This window comes from Lissotriton helveticus, chromosome 7 (genome assembly GCF_964261635.1).
Source record: "Lissotriton helveticus chromosome 7, aLisHel1.1, whole genome shotgun sequence".
NCBI lineage: Eukaryota > Metazoa > Chordata > Amphibia > Caudata > Salamandridae > Lissotriton > Lissotriton helveticus.
The window spans coordinates 249,170,219-249,185,588 of NC_136068.1; the positions used below are offsets into that span (position 1 = coordinate 249,170,219).

The window sequence follows — 15,370 nt, forward strand, 5'->3', positions numbered from 1 at the left end:
GACCTATGCCCTTCACTCAAAAATAAGCAAAGTGAACCTCTGGCCGAGATTTTGTACGAGACTGAGTGGCCAAAGCCCCACAACCACCACATGTAATATAGCTGTTGTGGGAGTGAAGATGAAATGGTGTAAACAAAAAACACAGATATCAAAATGTCACCTGCAAAACTACACATTTTTTATATAGCATCAAAAAGAATACATCTTTCGGTTCCCTTTAAGGAGGTAGTTCCTGCCTGGAGAATACCCTTTAAGCTTGAGATAAACAGTGTCGGGACTGATTGTAAATCCTCCTGCCCCAGGTAATGCAATCATTTCATCAAGGTGTAGTTTTAATATCTGGTATTATCAATTCCAGGGTGGAAGTTGAAGCCAGCTCTGCAGCCAGCATTGTTGTGATACATGTTCTTCCTGTCTTGATTACCTGTCTACAATGCCTCTCTGCCTGCAGGCAATTCCTACTAACAGATAATGTCTTCCTTCAATGTGTAGAAGCAGTGATTGTCCCCATTTAATGTCTGCCATGGTAGCTGCCTGCAACGTCTGTTGCAAATGTCTGCAACACGCCTCTCATTTCTGACAACCCAACTGTTTTCTATAGTGTTTCGCTTGCTTTGCGAGCTTGCCTACCTTTGTGGAATATCTGCCGGTTATGCCTGAGGCATTGACTGCCTGCGTTGGTGCATACACGGTTTGTATGCCTGTAAATGCCTGCCTGTCCCGTGTCCCTGCCTTTAACCCAACCTTTCCGGGCAGGTTATCAGTAATTCCGTTCTTTTCCTCGGGCTCCATCCACCAAGTCTGGTTCCCTAGACCAGTCCCGGACCATGCCCGAGCCCCAAGCAGCAATTCTGAAATATCTTTAGCATCGCCCTCTGGTAGAGGAGGCACGAGCTACATACAGACATTGTGTCAAATCATTTCTCATTTTGGCTAGAACAGTATTACTGAATAACAAATATAGGCCACCCCCAAAAAGGACTCACAGGAAGGATATGTACATATAAGAATTGCCGAAAATGGATGGAAAATATTAAACTTGAAATGTAGCTGTAACATCACATATGGCAATGAAAAGAAAGGTATCTGTGAACATTAAGGGGATTGTGTTAATGTGTGCAATAGTTCACTGCGAAGAAATTCACAAGATATTCGCAGGGAAAGAAAGTATGTGGGGCAGCAGGTAGTATATAACAAGCGCTCGCGCAAGTAGGGGGTCGGGGAGGAGTGCAGCCGAGAGCAGGCAGAGGTTCCCTTGCAAGAGCGAGCGAGCATGATAATTGCTACCATATGGCGCTGCCCGCTCCTGCAAGGGAATCGCCAAACGTGCACGCGTTGCCATTCAAAGCAATGCAACCCGTGCACGTTTTGCCCGCAAAGCTGTGCCCATTACTAAAGGTCTCTTTCCTATGCAGCGATACCATGCTTTTGTGCTATGTTATGATCAATTATGTTATAGTAAGGGAGGCTATGATTTAGTATGTTTGCTACGCACTCCCATGTTATGTTGTACTATGGCATAATATTTTATATGTGTTGCTTTGTTGTAGAATGGTGTATATTGTTGTGCTATGCTGTGCTACAGTGGGCTATGCTGTTCCATTTTATATAACAAGGTATTGTATGGCCCGGTATGCAATGTTATGTTACACAATGTTGAACGATGTTTTTATGTTATGTTGTTTATTTTTGGTTGTAGTATTTTCAGATAAGTCTTAGACTATGCTTTGCTATATTCGACTTCTGTTATGTTATGCTTTGTTGTGATACTTCCTACCAAGTGTTAAGACATGAAATGTCTTGTTATTATATGCACGGCTTGCGAAAATGTGATATAATAATGGTATGTTGCCAGCAGTCTAAGGAGTTTGGGAATAGCACGTTATGCTATTGTGTGCTACGTTTTAGTACGCTGCTATAACTTGGTATACTGTCCTGAAACGTGGAAAAAGAGTTTAAAGATTAGTGAGTTAAGGGAACACATGTTTGGGACCGGAGTCAGGTAAGTGCCAGGGATGCTAAACTCAGCCTTTCAAATTTCTGCCAAGATACCCTTGATTGTGTGTGTATGCGCAGGGAGTTAGCCGTGTTTGGGATCATTGTGACATCAATCTGCACTGGACACAGTATTTTATGCACAAATTTACGAGATACGCTTAGAGAATTAGAGAAATTGAGACGGGCAGTGTTTCCACATCTGAGGCAATTTGGCAACCTGCCCCCAGAGGGAATGAGATTTACCTTGAGAGGCTCGGATTGGCTCCGGTTGGTATCTACGCTTCTGTTCCTCAGGTGGTTCTGGTGGTAACCTGCGCCCTATTGATGCTCCATTTCTTACCCCCCTTACCAATACATTCTATATTCAGGGCCCGCCATCCACAGTTGCCCTTTTGGTGCCCCGCACTCCAGGTGCGCTCTGTTTTGCACCCTCACTCTTTCCTAGTACATGCTGTGTTTGGGGCTCTGCCTTCCCGATACTCTGCATTGTAACCCAACTCTCTTGCCAGGATTAACTTAGTTGGATACTCTCCACTCCATGGGGGCTTGGCTAATACACTTCTTACCCATACATTTTCGGTATGGAACTCTGCTCTCGAGGATCTCGGTTTGGCCAGGAATCTAACTTCTCCTTCTTCGCAACACCCAGAAGCGCCCCAGCTCCTCCCCTGAGCTGTGCTGCTGAGCTCTGCCGCTGCCGCTCTTCACTCCCAAAAGCCAGCCCAGCTGTGCGGCTGACATTTGTAAAATGTCTGATGTGGAATTCGGCAGACACTGCATCACTGCTGACAAGGTACTGTCGGCACCAGGCACGGCTGTCTATGAAATGGCCCTCAGATCTCTTCCTGTGCTTATAGGAGCTATACCCAGGGCCGGTGGAATTATGGGGAAGGGGCAGATTGGGTGGCGGGGTTGAGTGAATTGTGCAGCAGGAGGGGGCATAATGGGCGATGTAGTGGGGACCGGTTTAGTGACAGTGTTGCTTCATTGTTTGGTCGTATTTGCGCGAGCTGACACCAGTTATGCAAAGGTTTCACCTCATTAGTAACCACTGTGTGAAAACTAACGTCACACACCCTATCTCCTCTGGTCGGCTTACTTTGAAACCCTTTATCTCTGTGAGGGGAGTTTTTTTCACTGTTATACGGCCTTTAAATTGTCATGTCTACAAAAACAGAGGGCCAAGGCAGCTACCTTTCCTGATAAAGAAAGGTTAATTTAATTACATATACATTTCAAATGTTTTCCAGGCTGCTCTCCAGACACAGCCTTTGCGTAGAGTGATGCTCCTCACAGCAGGGATGACTCCAGCATGGAGCACCCACAACAGAGGCACAGAGGTGTGAGGGTTCTGCACTGAACTGTGATTAAGGTAGACAAATGCTTGGCCTCACCTAAAGCGTCCCCTTCAACCGCAGCTCCACTCCTACTCACCCATAGCATCAACAACAAGCATTTGCAATGCAATTAGTCTTGCATTTGCTAGAGTTATAGTCCATTCTGGTAGTGTATTGGCAAATCAGATCACTACAAGAAACTAGCCTTGGTAAAGAGAATCCATACATGTTGGATCTTAATAAATAGATATAGTACATTAATCTATCTGTTGTGTAAAGAGTCTGTACTGTGCAGGCCTCAATGGTGCGACTCACTACATGATGCTACAAGCAATATAAAAAGTCTGGGTTGGTTGGGTTTCAACAATGCAACTAACTACATGATGTTACACTGGTATAAAAAGTCCATATTGGTTGGGTCACCTGTAGTATAGAGAGTCTACAGGTTATTTCTTAATTATGTGCCATGCTGTGTTAAGCTACTTTAAGATTATTTATAGCGCCAACTAGACTCGAAGCTATTGCAGCAGCATTTCTTTTGTAGTACTCTCCCTAGTCCCCTACCCTACTGCAAGTGTCCACTGCATCATATTGTGCCTTGCACTGCAGCAGAACTGCGGCTGATACAATACGACCGGGACCCCATTTTTTAACTGCCTCGGAAACTGACGAAACATGTTACATGCGGAGTAGTTATTTAAAAAAAATGTACAAACCTGCTGGACTCTGATGTATATGACCCAGAACCACGATGTTTACCCCCACTAATGCATTTGCCCTGAATGGTCGATAATGTACACACAAATACACGCAATCTGGAGCACATTCACCCATATCTGTTGTTAATTACCTATCGTCCAATTTTACCAACACCACGTCTCATCCCATCTGGTACACTGCCACCTCCTTGGGACATTGTGGTACCCAGAGTTGCAAAGAGGTTTTCCTCTGCCGCGAAGCTTGTTTTGCAAGGTGCACATGGCTGCCCCAGCTTATGTTTTGGGCTATCCGGTTAAACAGTGAGCGCACAGCGGGGGCTACAGTCGAACTCGCCGACCTCTCCCTGAACCTCAGCAGGAAAAGTAAATAAAGTAGGAATTTTTTCTGCTGCTATCTCGCAGACAAAAAACCCAAATTGAACACTGTGTCTCCGATGAAGAGAGCAAGAAGTCCTCAGAGTTGGGAAACACTGCAAGCGTTGCATGTTTCGTTTGTGCCCTATGTTGCCACGTGCATGGACTGTTTCACGCGCACACTCAAATTAAATAAACGTGTGTCAGAGGCTGCACCACAGAAAACAAAGCAATTAAAATCGGTGGTGGAATAGTATTGCAGAGTACACATGAGAAGTGGGGAGGAGTAAAGCGCTCCAATAAATACGCTTTAAAGTTTGTTTGTTTTTTAAAGTCAGCGCCGCGGCAGATGCAGCAATAAAAGCAGCGGTGGAATATTATTATCATGGACACATGAGAAGTGGGGGTAGGTGTAAAGCGCTCCAATAAATCAGCTTTAAAGTTAAAAAAAGAAAATTCAATGCCACGGCAGAAGCAGCAAAAGGAGAGAGGGTTGTTTGTGGAGTATGCGGTGGATGGGGGAGGGCTTATTAAAAAGCAGAAGGGAGAGCCATAGTAAGCAAGAGCAAGCATTGACTGACAGAAGGCAAATTGTCTAAAAAGAGTTCTTGCAAACTGCAAATAAAGAATGATAGCGTATGTAAATTGTAATTGACCGGTGCTCCTCACCCATAAGTGCAAGTGAGGTTTCCGCTGCAGGGACGAATTAGGAGACAGGAAAGAATACGGACGCTGCACTGAGCCTATGGTGAGCAGCAGGCGGGAATGGAGTAGCAGTATTGATTACAGCAAGTCTTGCAGACAGCACATGCACACTGATGCTCGACCCAAAAAGGGCAGTGCTTCAGGAAGTCTAATCAGCAGCCATTAACTAACAAAAGTGTTCATTGCATTTCTAAAGGAAGTCCTTTCACCATCCCTTCACTTACACCAGTGTTTGCATCCCCTGCCCTCCAGTCAGCAAAATGCAGGTAATAGAGTTTCATTGTCTTGGAAGCTGTCCTATCTTCCACCTGGTGCCAATGCAAATCAAATGCATTTAAATGTATCCCAATCCAGCGTATGATAAATACTCCAAGTCAAACCTGAGGTTGAACGCCAGAATCCCTTTTCAGTGTGTACATTATTTCCCATGTATTTTCTCGAAATATGCATCCAGCCATTATTTTTTCACTTTCAACCCATGAGCTGATTAACTGATCGGGCTGGATCGGTGGACTAGCAGTAGTCTAGCACTGGGGAGATGGTTTAGTTGATTCTAGTACCTATTACAAAATGTCCAATATAGCCCAATCTTCACAAGTAAATAACGTTTCTTCTTTCTACATTCTTGCAACGGAAAGATGGCTTGCATGATTCTAGTTTCCATTAAAAATGTAAATGCAGCACAGTCTTCACAAGCAAATAATGTTGTTTCTAAATTATTGCATCCTCAAACTGTAAGCGGTCTCTAAAACATTCACTACATTCCTTAAATCCGGCATTAAAAAACTGTCCTTTAATTAAAACTTGTTTGTCGCCTGTCCTTTTTTCTTCGCTTTTCAAATGTCCCTCCACTTCCCTACCGTCCTCTGAAAGCCTTCTCTGTCTGAACACAATCTACTCTTGACACATGCACCTTTGACTTATCGCCTTCTCAGCAAATTTCCCACAACTCTTTTACAAGATCACAATCTCTCCTCCTTCCACTGAAAGCCATACCTATGCAGTCTAACAATACCTAATCTCCTCTAACTCCTGTGTTAATCCCACCAACCATGTGCTTGAGCTCACCGTCCCTTACCCTTACTAATGATCGCAATCAACCACTATTACTTTGGTCCACCATAAAAAACTGAAATGACCGCATGGAATCGTTTGCTTTGAGAACAGAAGATCAATCCCAAACAGTATCCAACAAACACTGAACTAACTATTAACCTAGGGATCCAGAGCAGCGTGCTGCCCGGTGTAAAGCGATTTGATGCCGTGTCAGGGATAGTAAGTGCTATATAAATACAATTACAGTATTTAATTATGGGCCGCGTGGTCACATCTGAGAGAGTTGCTTACCGCACTAGGTATTATACCAAACAGATATCATTGTGGAGCATCTTTTTATTTGATTTTATGTATATTGTATTAAGATATAAACTATTTGCCTGTATTGTATTCTCCTCTAATGCTCCTTTGCACATGCACTTTCTTATTACCCTGTTTTGCGCTGCTGCATTAGTTGATTGCTTTTAGTGAAGCTGTGTGTGTAGAGGCTGCTTGCTCTCCGTGTATTTACCCCACCTCTTGTTGCACATATTTTTATAATGACATTGCCCCGCAACTGCAGAAAGCATAGATATCCACGGCTATTTACTGTATGTCACCATGCTGTTCAGTCGATTGTACTACATATGTTTTAACCATTCATGTAGTAAATGTTTTGCCTTTTAATGTATAGTTTTAACCATTGTAAGGCTGATAGCAGAAACAATGAACTTGAAACTTTGGTAAAAACAGTAAGTACTGCATTACAAGCCTGTTTCAACTACTTAACTAAAATCTTCAACTTTGGGAAAACATATTTTCCCTATGCCTTCATTATATGAGAACTTTGAAACCGGTTCAATAGAAGATACGAGCACCAAATATATAAACACAGGGCAGGACCCAAAATGTTTTTTACTCATATACGAGTTGTATCTCTGACATGGAAAAATGCTTACACTATACATATCACACCTGCGCTGCTATCCCTGAGTAATGAAATATCTGAACCTATTTAGTCTCAAGTTCTGTTCTTGCACTTACATTAAGATTACGTGAAATTCACAAAGTCACACTATGTACTTTCCTTTTTTAAAATACAGTAAAAGTATTCAAATTGATTACTCCTCCTCACGTGGGGGTCTAAGGCTATTTGTAATGTGTTCCGGTTCAGACCAATTTTCTTATAATGCACATACTTGCTAGCAACTGTTGGTCATAAGTACTCTCATTCCTGACACACACAAAAAAACACAGAAATCACACAATTTAGCCACACACACAGGCCAGAATTAAAAACAGGTCTTCTTTTATCACAGTTTTATACTTGTCCACTAGACCACAACTGGGGAGGAAGGTTCTAATCTGAAGCTCACTAACTGCACTCATTAAGAAAATGCCATTGCAGTGGGTATTTTGGGAAGAGTCTTAACACAGTGTTTATTAACAGCACATTTGGATTAGAGCTCAAGGTACCACTACCCACTGGACCACCTAGTAGTGAGGATGGTGATATCCGCCCATCATAGTAAACTCCCTAACTTGTATGTGAGGTATTTGTCAATGTTTTTTTTCTGTCTCAGAGTTCAACACTGAGTCTGATTTAAGTGTTCCAAACTTTTGCAGATAAAAAAGGCAGGAATTAACTGTTGGGCCTTTTCTCTAGATCGGTTAAATGGTTACTGAGCAGTATCTGTGGCAGAAACTGCTCTTTACAACTGGTGTCACAGGGCCCGAGCTACTACTTGCCTTCCATTTGGGTTACCAAGCAATTCCCATTATGCGCTTGAGACTTCAAGAGTAGAGATTGTCAGCCGACACAGCTACCTCCAGGAAGCGGTATAGGTAGTACGATAGACTGGAGAAGTTCAATATCTTGCCAGATCTATAACTAACAGTCTAGAGGATATCAGTATGAAATAAAACTGTTACATGTTTGTGAACGCATTTTCATGCGCTCACCTGAAATGTAAAATGTATCTGGACTGAAGAGATGACTATTGCATTTACCCGTTTGAAAGAATTTGTGGTGAATGCTCCTTGTTTGAAACCTTTCATTGTTGGCAAACAATGCGTGGTACTGGTGGACGCCAGCAACAGTTGGCTGGGTGGTGTGTTTATGCTAAGAGACAATGGTAAGAAATGGATTGTTGCATACGCTTCTAGGGCATTAAGTTGCTTGCCTGTGTTTTGGGTGCTGAAGATTTGAAAACCTGTTTGTGGAGTACTAAATTTATCATCAAGACAGACCGTAAGCCTTTGGTTCACATGATGGAACCAGGAGGAGGGCCGCACCATGTCTGCAAGATTGGCCTCCAGACTACATCGTTTTCAAGGTCAATTGGAATTCGTGAATGGGAAAAGTAAAGTACATGCTGACAGCATGTCTAGATTGCTGTTACCTTCTGCTGTACATGAGGATGTAGACAAGGAAGATTGTGAAGTGGCTTTTACTTTAAAAGACATACATTTGATTGGTAGCACGCTTCCCATTGTTCAAGAAGGAAAACAGATGGAAGAAATGGTAAAAGATGATGAACTTAAATTGGTATTGCATTGTATTTAACATGGATGTTCTGAAGAAAATAAAATTAATGCTGATATGGGTATTTCAAGGTACGGGAAGAGTTGACAATAGAAAAAGGTATTATTGTTAGGAGGGACAAATGTGTGCCACCATTTAATTTGAGAGAACATTTTCAAATTGGCTCATGAAGATCATATGGGCATTTCAAGCACTAGAAGGTGGGTTAAAGCGAGTTTCTTGTGGCCTGGTATGAATAGTTGTGTTGAACTCCAAGTGAGATTACATGGTAAATGTGCTTGCAGTGATAAGTGTGCCAGAGATTTGTGTACTGATCTGCGACCTATTGAGTTTCCTGATGCACCTTGGTGTAAGTTAGGTATTGATATTATTGGTCCTTTTGCCGACTTTCCCAGACAAGAGGCTTTTGGTATTGTATTAATTAAAGATTACTCTAAGTGACCAGAAGTCAAGATGGTGAGAGAAGTAACTTCTGAAGGGGTCATTTATTTTTTGTATGAAATCTTCTGTAGGGAGGGTATTCCCTAAGAAACAGTTACTGACAATGACCTTCAATTCACCACTACAAGTATAGAGGATTTCTTTTGGAGATGTGGTGTGACGCATAGAGTATTGCGGTGTTCCATCAAAAAGCAAATAGTCAAGTGGAAAGGTTAAACCGTGTGGTTAAGGAAGCTGTCCAATTGTCTATTAAAGGAGGTCTTAATTGGAGAAATGCTTTACAATCTTTGGGTTCAGCATATAGAACTTCACCCAATTCTGCTACGTCCGTAAATCTTTTTGAATTATTGAGGAACACAAACCAGGATCTAGGTTAGTACCATGGTGGTTAAAGATGAAAGAGAACAAGGTTAACAAGGCTGCTGAGTTAAATTTAGTAGGGATTTGCCGCAGAATGGAGGAATATAACCTTAAGATGAAACATGATTTAAGGAATAGGAAAGGTAGTGTGGGTAAACAAATGGGGGATGTTGAGGACATGGTTTGTGTTAGGAAATCCACAATCAATGTTAAAGGGTGTGGCATCTGGTCTGATCCCATACAGGTAATTCAGGTTTTCACAAATGATGTGCGTGTTGATGGTGGGGCTGTTTGGAATTTTAACAGGGTGGCATTATTTAAAGGTAGAGTGTAAAGTCTGGATAATTTAAGCATCAATTTGTTTTTTAGACGTGAAGGAAGTGGACTGCAGTAAGAATAAGTAGCCGGTTGTAAATAACAATACTAAGGTTGCTCCCGTGGATTTCAGAGTGAGACGCCCACCTGCAAAGTTCCAAGACTATGTATTGACATAAGAAATAAAAGGGGGAAGGTTTGTTACATGTTCGTGAGCACTTTCTCATTCGTTCACGTGTTGCGTTACTGTTTGCATCTCATCAGCGTTGTGAGACTGACACGAGTGTGACGTATGTGGTGCTCGTGTCATTTTCATATGTTGCAGTAGTGGTTGCAACAAGAGAGTTCGGGGGGATGCATTTTCATATGTAGAAGCAGCAGCTACAACAAGCTAGCTGGGAAGAAGGTGCACGTTTGAAATGGACTAGGGGTATATATGGGGGAAGCCTTCAGTTGTTTGGCATTCAACTGCTCGATCTTACTTGTCAACGCACGCTGTCCAATTCATGAAATAAACCTACAATTGGTTGAAGGACATCGTCTCACCCGAGTGTTTTTTTCACAAACTCCATAAGGATTACCCGCTTTCTTTACAGAAACCCCTCCAAAAATGTGATGCGACTCACAACCCTCCAAATAAGCATCGGGATGGTTCAACACTAGTCCTGGCAAGTACCACGCATTTTAGTGTGGTAATCAGCATTACTGCACTGAAATGCATCGTCAGGCATATGTGTAGTGTCTCAGCAGGTGTCTGTTAAACACTGCCACTGCAGTAGAAGCTGCGCTTTATTAGGTGAAGCAGCATGAGCCTGGTGCCCTGCTGGCAGCATGCAGTGCACAAACTGTGTGCTATCTGACTACAGCCTGCTGAATACGTTCTGAAGCATTGCAAACTAATTTATCGTTTGAGAGTCTGAGTCAATACCCACCTCACCGCAGCCTTGGGGTTGGCTGCATTCATCAGCCAAGTCTCACTCTCAGCTTGGTCGTGGCGCAGCCTCACCTGATGTGGCTGTCACAACAAACGGGCCCAAGGCGGGCAACATCCAGGTAAGCGTACAATTCGGGCATAGCTGGCTGTTGCTAAATAAAAGCTATGAGCGGCTGTTAATAGTGTGAGGCTGTTTATCAGCTGCTTATGTGATTCCAACAACTCTTTTGTACAGAACACATAGCGTTTATTGGGTTAGGAGGCGGCAGTTCTGTGACTGTTTTCTGTGCCGTGCACTCCACGTTCAGACTAAGTGACACTGTGTTATGGCCCTTTCTGTAACTCTGGCATTAAGCAGGAAGCCGTTCCCCCAGCAGCATTCCTCCTGCTTTATGCCACTTAGCCAGTGTGATGATGGGTAACTTAGTGTTGTGGATGAGGTGAGGGAAGCTGCTGTCTACATTTCAGTTTGATAATCTATCTAGCTTAATCAGTCTCCCCAACACTGCAGGTGTGAAGAGGCAGACTGACACTCAGACAACTCCTTGGCGCAAGGCAACTTGCCAGGTGAGTGAGGAAACTAAATAAAAGGGAGAAGTGAGCAAGAGCCAAGCCGAGGGCAATCTCTGACTCTAGGAACCTGTTCACAAGCGGAACATTTCAAATATTTGCCATGTAGATCATGCAGCAGTGTGCTATTCACAAACCGTGGGACTGGCCACCCAACTGTTTTTCGATAAGTGCGAGTATGCAAAAGGTGTGAAAATAATAAAAAATTACATATCATTGCGAAAAGCGTGTATATAATGAAGAAAAGGAAGAAAGTAAGGAAGGGAAGTGAAGTGTAAGGAGGGCAGAAAATGGACCGCAAGGGGAAAGTGGAGTTATGGAAGGAAGAGAATGATTAAAACAAAGGAGGATGAATGTATATGGGGTGAAAGATATACAGAAGGAGCATAAAATAAATGAATAGCTCAAACACAGAAGGAAAAAAAAAGGTTAATGTTGTGCATGCAACTCTTTATTTTTTAAAGTTTCTAAGTGTAATGTGCGACTTTTCATTACGGAGCTGGACAGGAGCGGCCGGTCCATTGTGGCAGAGGGGCCTCGCCCCTCCACCTGTCGCCCCTCATTAACAGTGTCTGTCAGGCTGCACAAAGGTCAGCCTGACAGACACTGTTCACTTTCAGTTCAACCAGCCAGGAGCCAGACAGGAGTATTTAGTGCAGGCTCCTGGCTGCCTGAGCAGAACTTTGCTGAGCTGAGGAAGTCAGAGCTCCTGGGGCGAGACGTCCTCTGCTTAGCAAAGGTCCCTGAGGCCCTCCCCTCAGTGACGAGGGGTAGCATCACTGATTGCCTTGGAACTGGGTGCTTCAGTGTCAAGCCCTAAAGCGCCCAGGGTTGAGTGTCAATCAGTGACGCTTCAACACAGAGTGGGGTGGAGTCAGCAGTCTCACTGATCCCCATCCCACTATGTGATGACATTGGGACTGCTGCCTTCCCTCAGGCCCTAGCCTCCTGGAACCTCTGAGGCAGAGCTGGCTGCAGGTAAGTGTTTGTTTTCCTTTTAAACTGTTTGGTGCATGCATGCATGTATGAATGTTTGGTGAATAGTGTTGTGAATGGATATGTTTGTGTGTGTGCTTGCGTGTATGAATGTCTGGTGAAGAGTGTTGTGAATGGATGTGTTTGTGTGCGTGTGTATGAGTGAATATATTGTTTTGAGTGATGTGTGTGTGTGTATGTGTGTGTTTGTCCTAGCCGCCCCCCTCCCTTCAAAACTTACCCACGGTCACTGAAACTTGAGGTCAACAAAATGCTATTTTGTCCACTCATGGCACCATCATGGGGAAGTTCAGAGTATAGTGAAGAGACCCTGGAGTTGTTCTGCACTATGGAAGAGTTTACAGATCTCAATAATGGCACCAGCTGCAGCAGAGCACACACATAAAAGGGTGAAAACGTTCTGTTCACCACACAGAGATTCAGCAGTGCAAGCTTCCCTCATGATTTTACTGTGCACTTGTGTGTGATGTTATTTATTTGGTGGTGTACCGTTACAGTTGTTAGGGTAAATATGTGTGTCAAGACAAGTGTTTAGTGGAGTGAGATGGTGAGTGTTTGTTGTATTTGTCAAGTGTGGTGTGATAAATCTTTGACCTTATTGGCTAATCCTCTCTCGGGAGCTAAACAAGTGATGCTACAGCCTCCTCTTGGATGGGTGCCATGTTTCTCAGTGGTACTTACTTTCCTTTCTTCTACGGGTTTGCGTCAGCTGACATATTACTTCAGAATTAGAGTGCAAAACAATAGAACTTAGCCATCAGTTCCATTGCACTATATCAGCATTATACCTCCTCACACAGCAGTCAATGCTTAATTTGAGCCTGTGGTTGCAGAGGGGGCCCACCACCACATATTTTTTGGAGCGAGCAATAATTTTTCTTCCTCATGACTTTAACCCAGAGCAAGAGAGGGAAAACATGCACAGGGAAAAAAGGAGGATGATATATTATAATTTTCCCTCTTCTTCATTGCTTGATTTTGCTCATGAGAAAGTGTCACTCATAGTCGGCCAATGTCACTCATAAGTACACTGAAATTATTAAAATGACACACATAAGCAATCTGTAACCTTGGCAGCTATGCCACCCCTACATAGTGTACCTAAACGCACAACGGAGGACATGGACAAGCAGGTGGCAGGGAAAGAGTGTAGCCCTCCTGGCTGAACGCCTCTCTCCCCGCCACTTCTGAAACACAAGGCTGCACTATATGTACAAGAATGTGGTGCAACCTTGCGTTTTACCCTGCAATGGCAAAAAGTTTAGCAACTTAGCGGCAACGCAGGCACCCTTGCACCGTAGTGCAAGGGCGTCTGCGTGCAGAGGAGGATTGTTTATGTGTAGGAAAGTGTCCCTTCCTGCATGCACATAAACAATCCTAAAATGCCATTCTGTCACTGTCATGTGTGCTGCTTCGTGCAGCACAAACGAAAGTCAAAAATTGAAATTTTTTTAACGATTGTTCATGTATAGGAAGAGACACCTTCCTACACATAAACAATCTATTGCATTTTGCTTTTTCCATGAAAAAAACCAAAAACGAGAAATAATGCATTTCTCCTTGTTTCGGCAACTTAAGACTAGGGGGCAGATTTACAAGCCCCTTGCGCCACTTTTGCGTCACTTTTAACATGGAAAAGTGACGCAAAAGTGGCACAAGGGGTTTGTAAATCTGCCCCATGGTTTTTCCTGGTCTTAATTTTGGAGCTGCCTCCTATGTACGCCAACCTTGTACATTGGGGGCAGCATCAAAAACAATGGATGTTGCGGTGGAACGCCCACTGCCCACCCTTGTATCGCTAACCATAGCGTGAATGGGGGCCTTATTTACAAGGCAGCGTTAAGCCACATTAGGTGACTTAACACTGCCTTGTAACTAAGGTGCAGCCCCTACAGCCACCACAACGTCGGTAAAAGTGACGCTGTGAAGGCGATAGGGGCTTGTATATATATGCCCCAATGTCCTTGAAAGAGAGCACTCGAATTTCGCAGTTCCACGTGTGAATTGGTCATCCAAACCCAGAATGTTTGCAATTTCGGAGTTGTAGCCTTGGTTTGGTTAAACAGGAGTACTAATCCCAGCATGCACCGGATGAATGAGCTACTCACACATTGAACAGAGTATATTGAGAGTTCTGCAAGTGTGACAGTTTTATCATTCAGTTAATTGTAACAAACTATCACTCAGTGCTAAATTGGTACTCGGACATGTAAACATCACATAGAGACAAGCAACCATTATTTTCCCATATGCATACTAAAACCTGACACTCAATAACACAATTTAACAGAAGAGAACAACGGGTGTGTTGCTGAGCTCTCAATCTCTTTTCGAAACCAACAATCAATTAAGCCCCTCACCCTTGAATACCCTCATCTTGTGCCTCCAGTTAAGTAGCTTGAATTAGTCCTTTTCCCCAGCTCTGCGAGAGCTCGGGAGGCCATGCTCTCTTCCCAACTACGGCAGAAGCTCGTGAAAATAACCACAACGCTCTGAGTATATCTTGTCCATTACAAATAGGGTGTGAGAAACATCGCAGAAAGGACCAAAGACAGAGAAAACATGCAAAAGACGGTTATTCTGGGCTCCGCTGCGGTACTCACTTTCTTGATGGTGGCCGCCATTTTGCAAGACTGAACTATCCGTTTCTTGTGCGAAGGGGTGTTCCTTTACGATCGAAACATTGTCCTACTCCATAGAATCCAAATTATGTCCAAAAACCCGACATTTGGACGGAGAATAGACTAATGTCTTCAACAAAATTGCAGCTGGCACAAGCAAAATGGGTTTTCCGTAAGTGAGCGTCGTTTTGGTATGCTCCAGCCGGTAAAAAATCAGATAGGCGTGAAAGTACAAAACGGACACTTTATAGACACAGACAGTGCTAGTTTACGTTTAAGCATTATCGACATTTACCGGATGAATCATACCATGGTAAACAGCAGAGATAGTGCAATATTTTCGAAAATTAAAAAATCATTAACTGTTTAAAATGTGTTGCTGATAATATATGACTAGATTGTATAATTCCGATATACTGTAATTAGTAAATAAAACGAGT

At 43.2% G+C, this 15,370-nt stretch overlaps 1 protein-coding gene across 1 annotated transcript in view; it reads right to left on the reverse strand.

The window, feature by feature from the left end:
• The window catches only part of LOC144766723 (prefoldin subunit 4-like), a 101,752-nt gene extending 86,634 nt beyond the window's left edge, over positions 1 to 15,118 (reverse strand). The window contains exon 1 of the mRNA XM_078650483.1: positions 14,913 to 15,118. Within this exon, the coding sequence (XP_078506609.1) occupies positions 14,913 to 14,933 (21 nt within the window). The 5' untranslated portion in view covers positions 14,934 to 15,118. The remainder of the gene's footprint in view (positions 1 to 14,912) is intronic.
• Between the last annotated feature and the right edge of the window lie 252 nt (positions 15,119 to 15,370).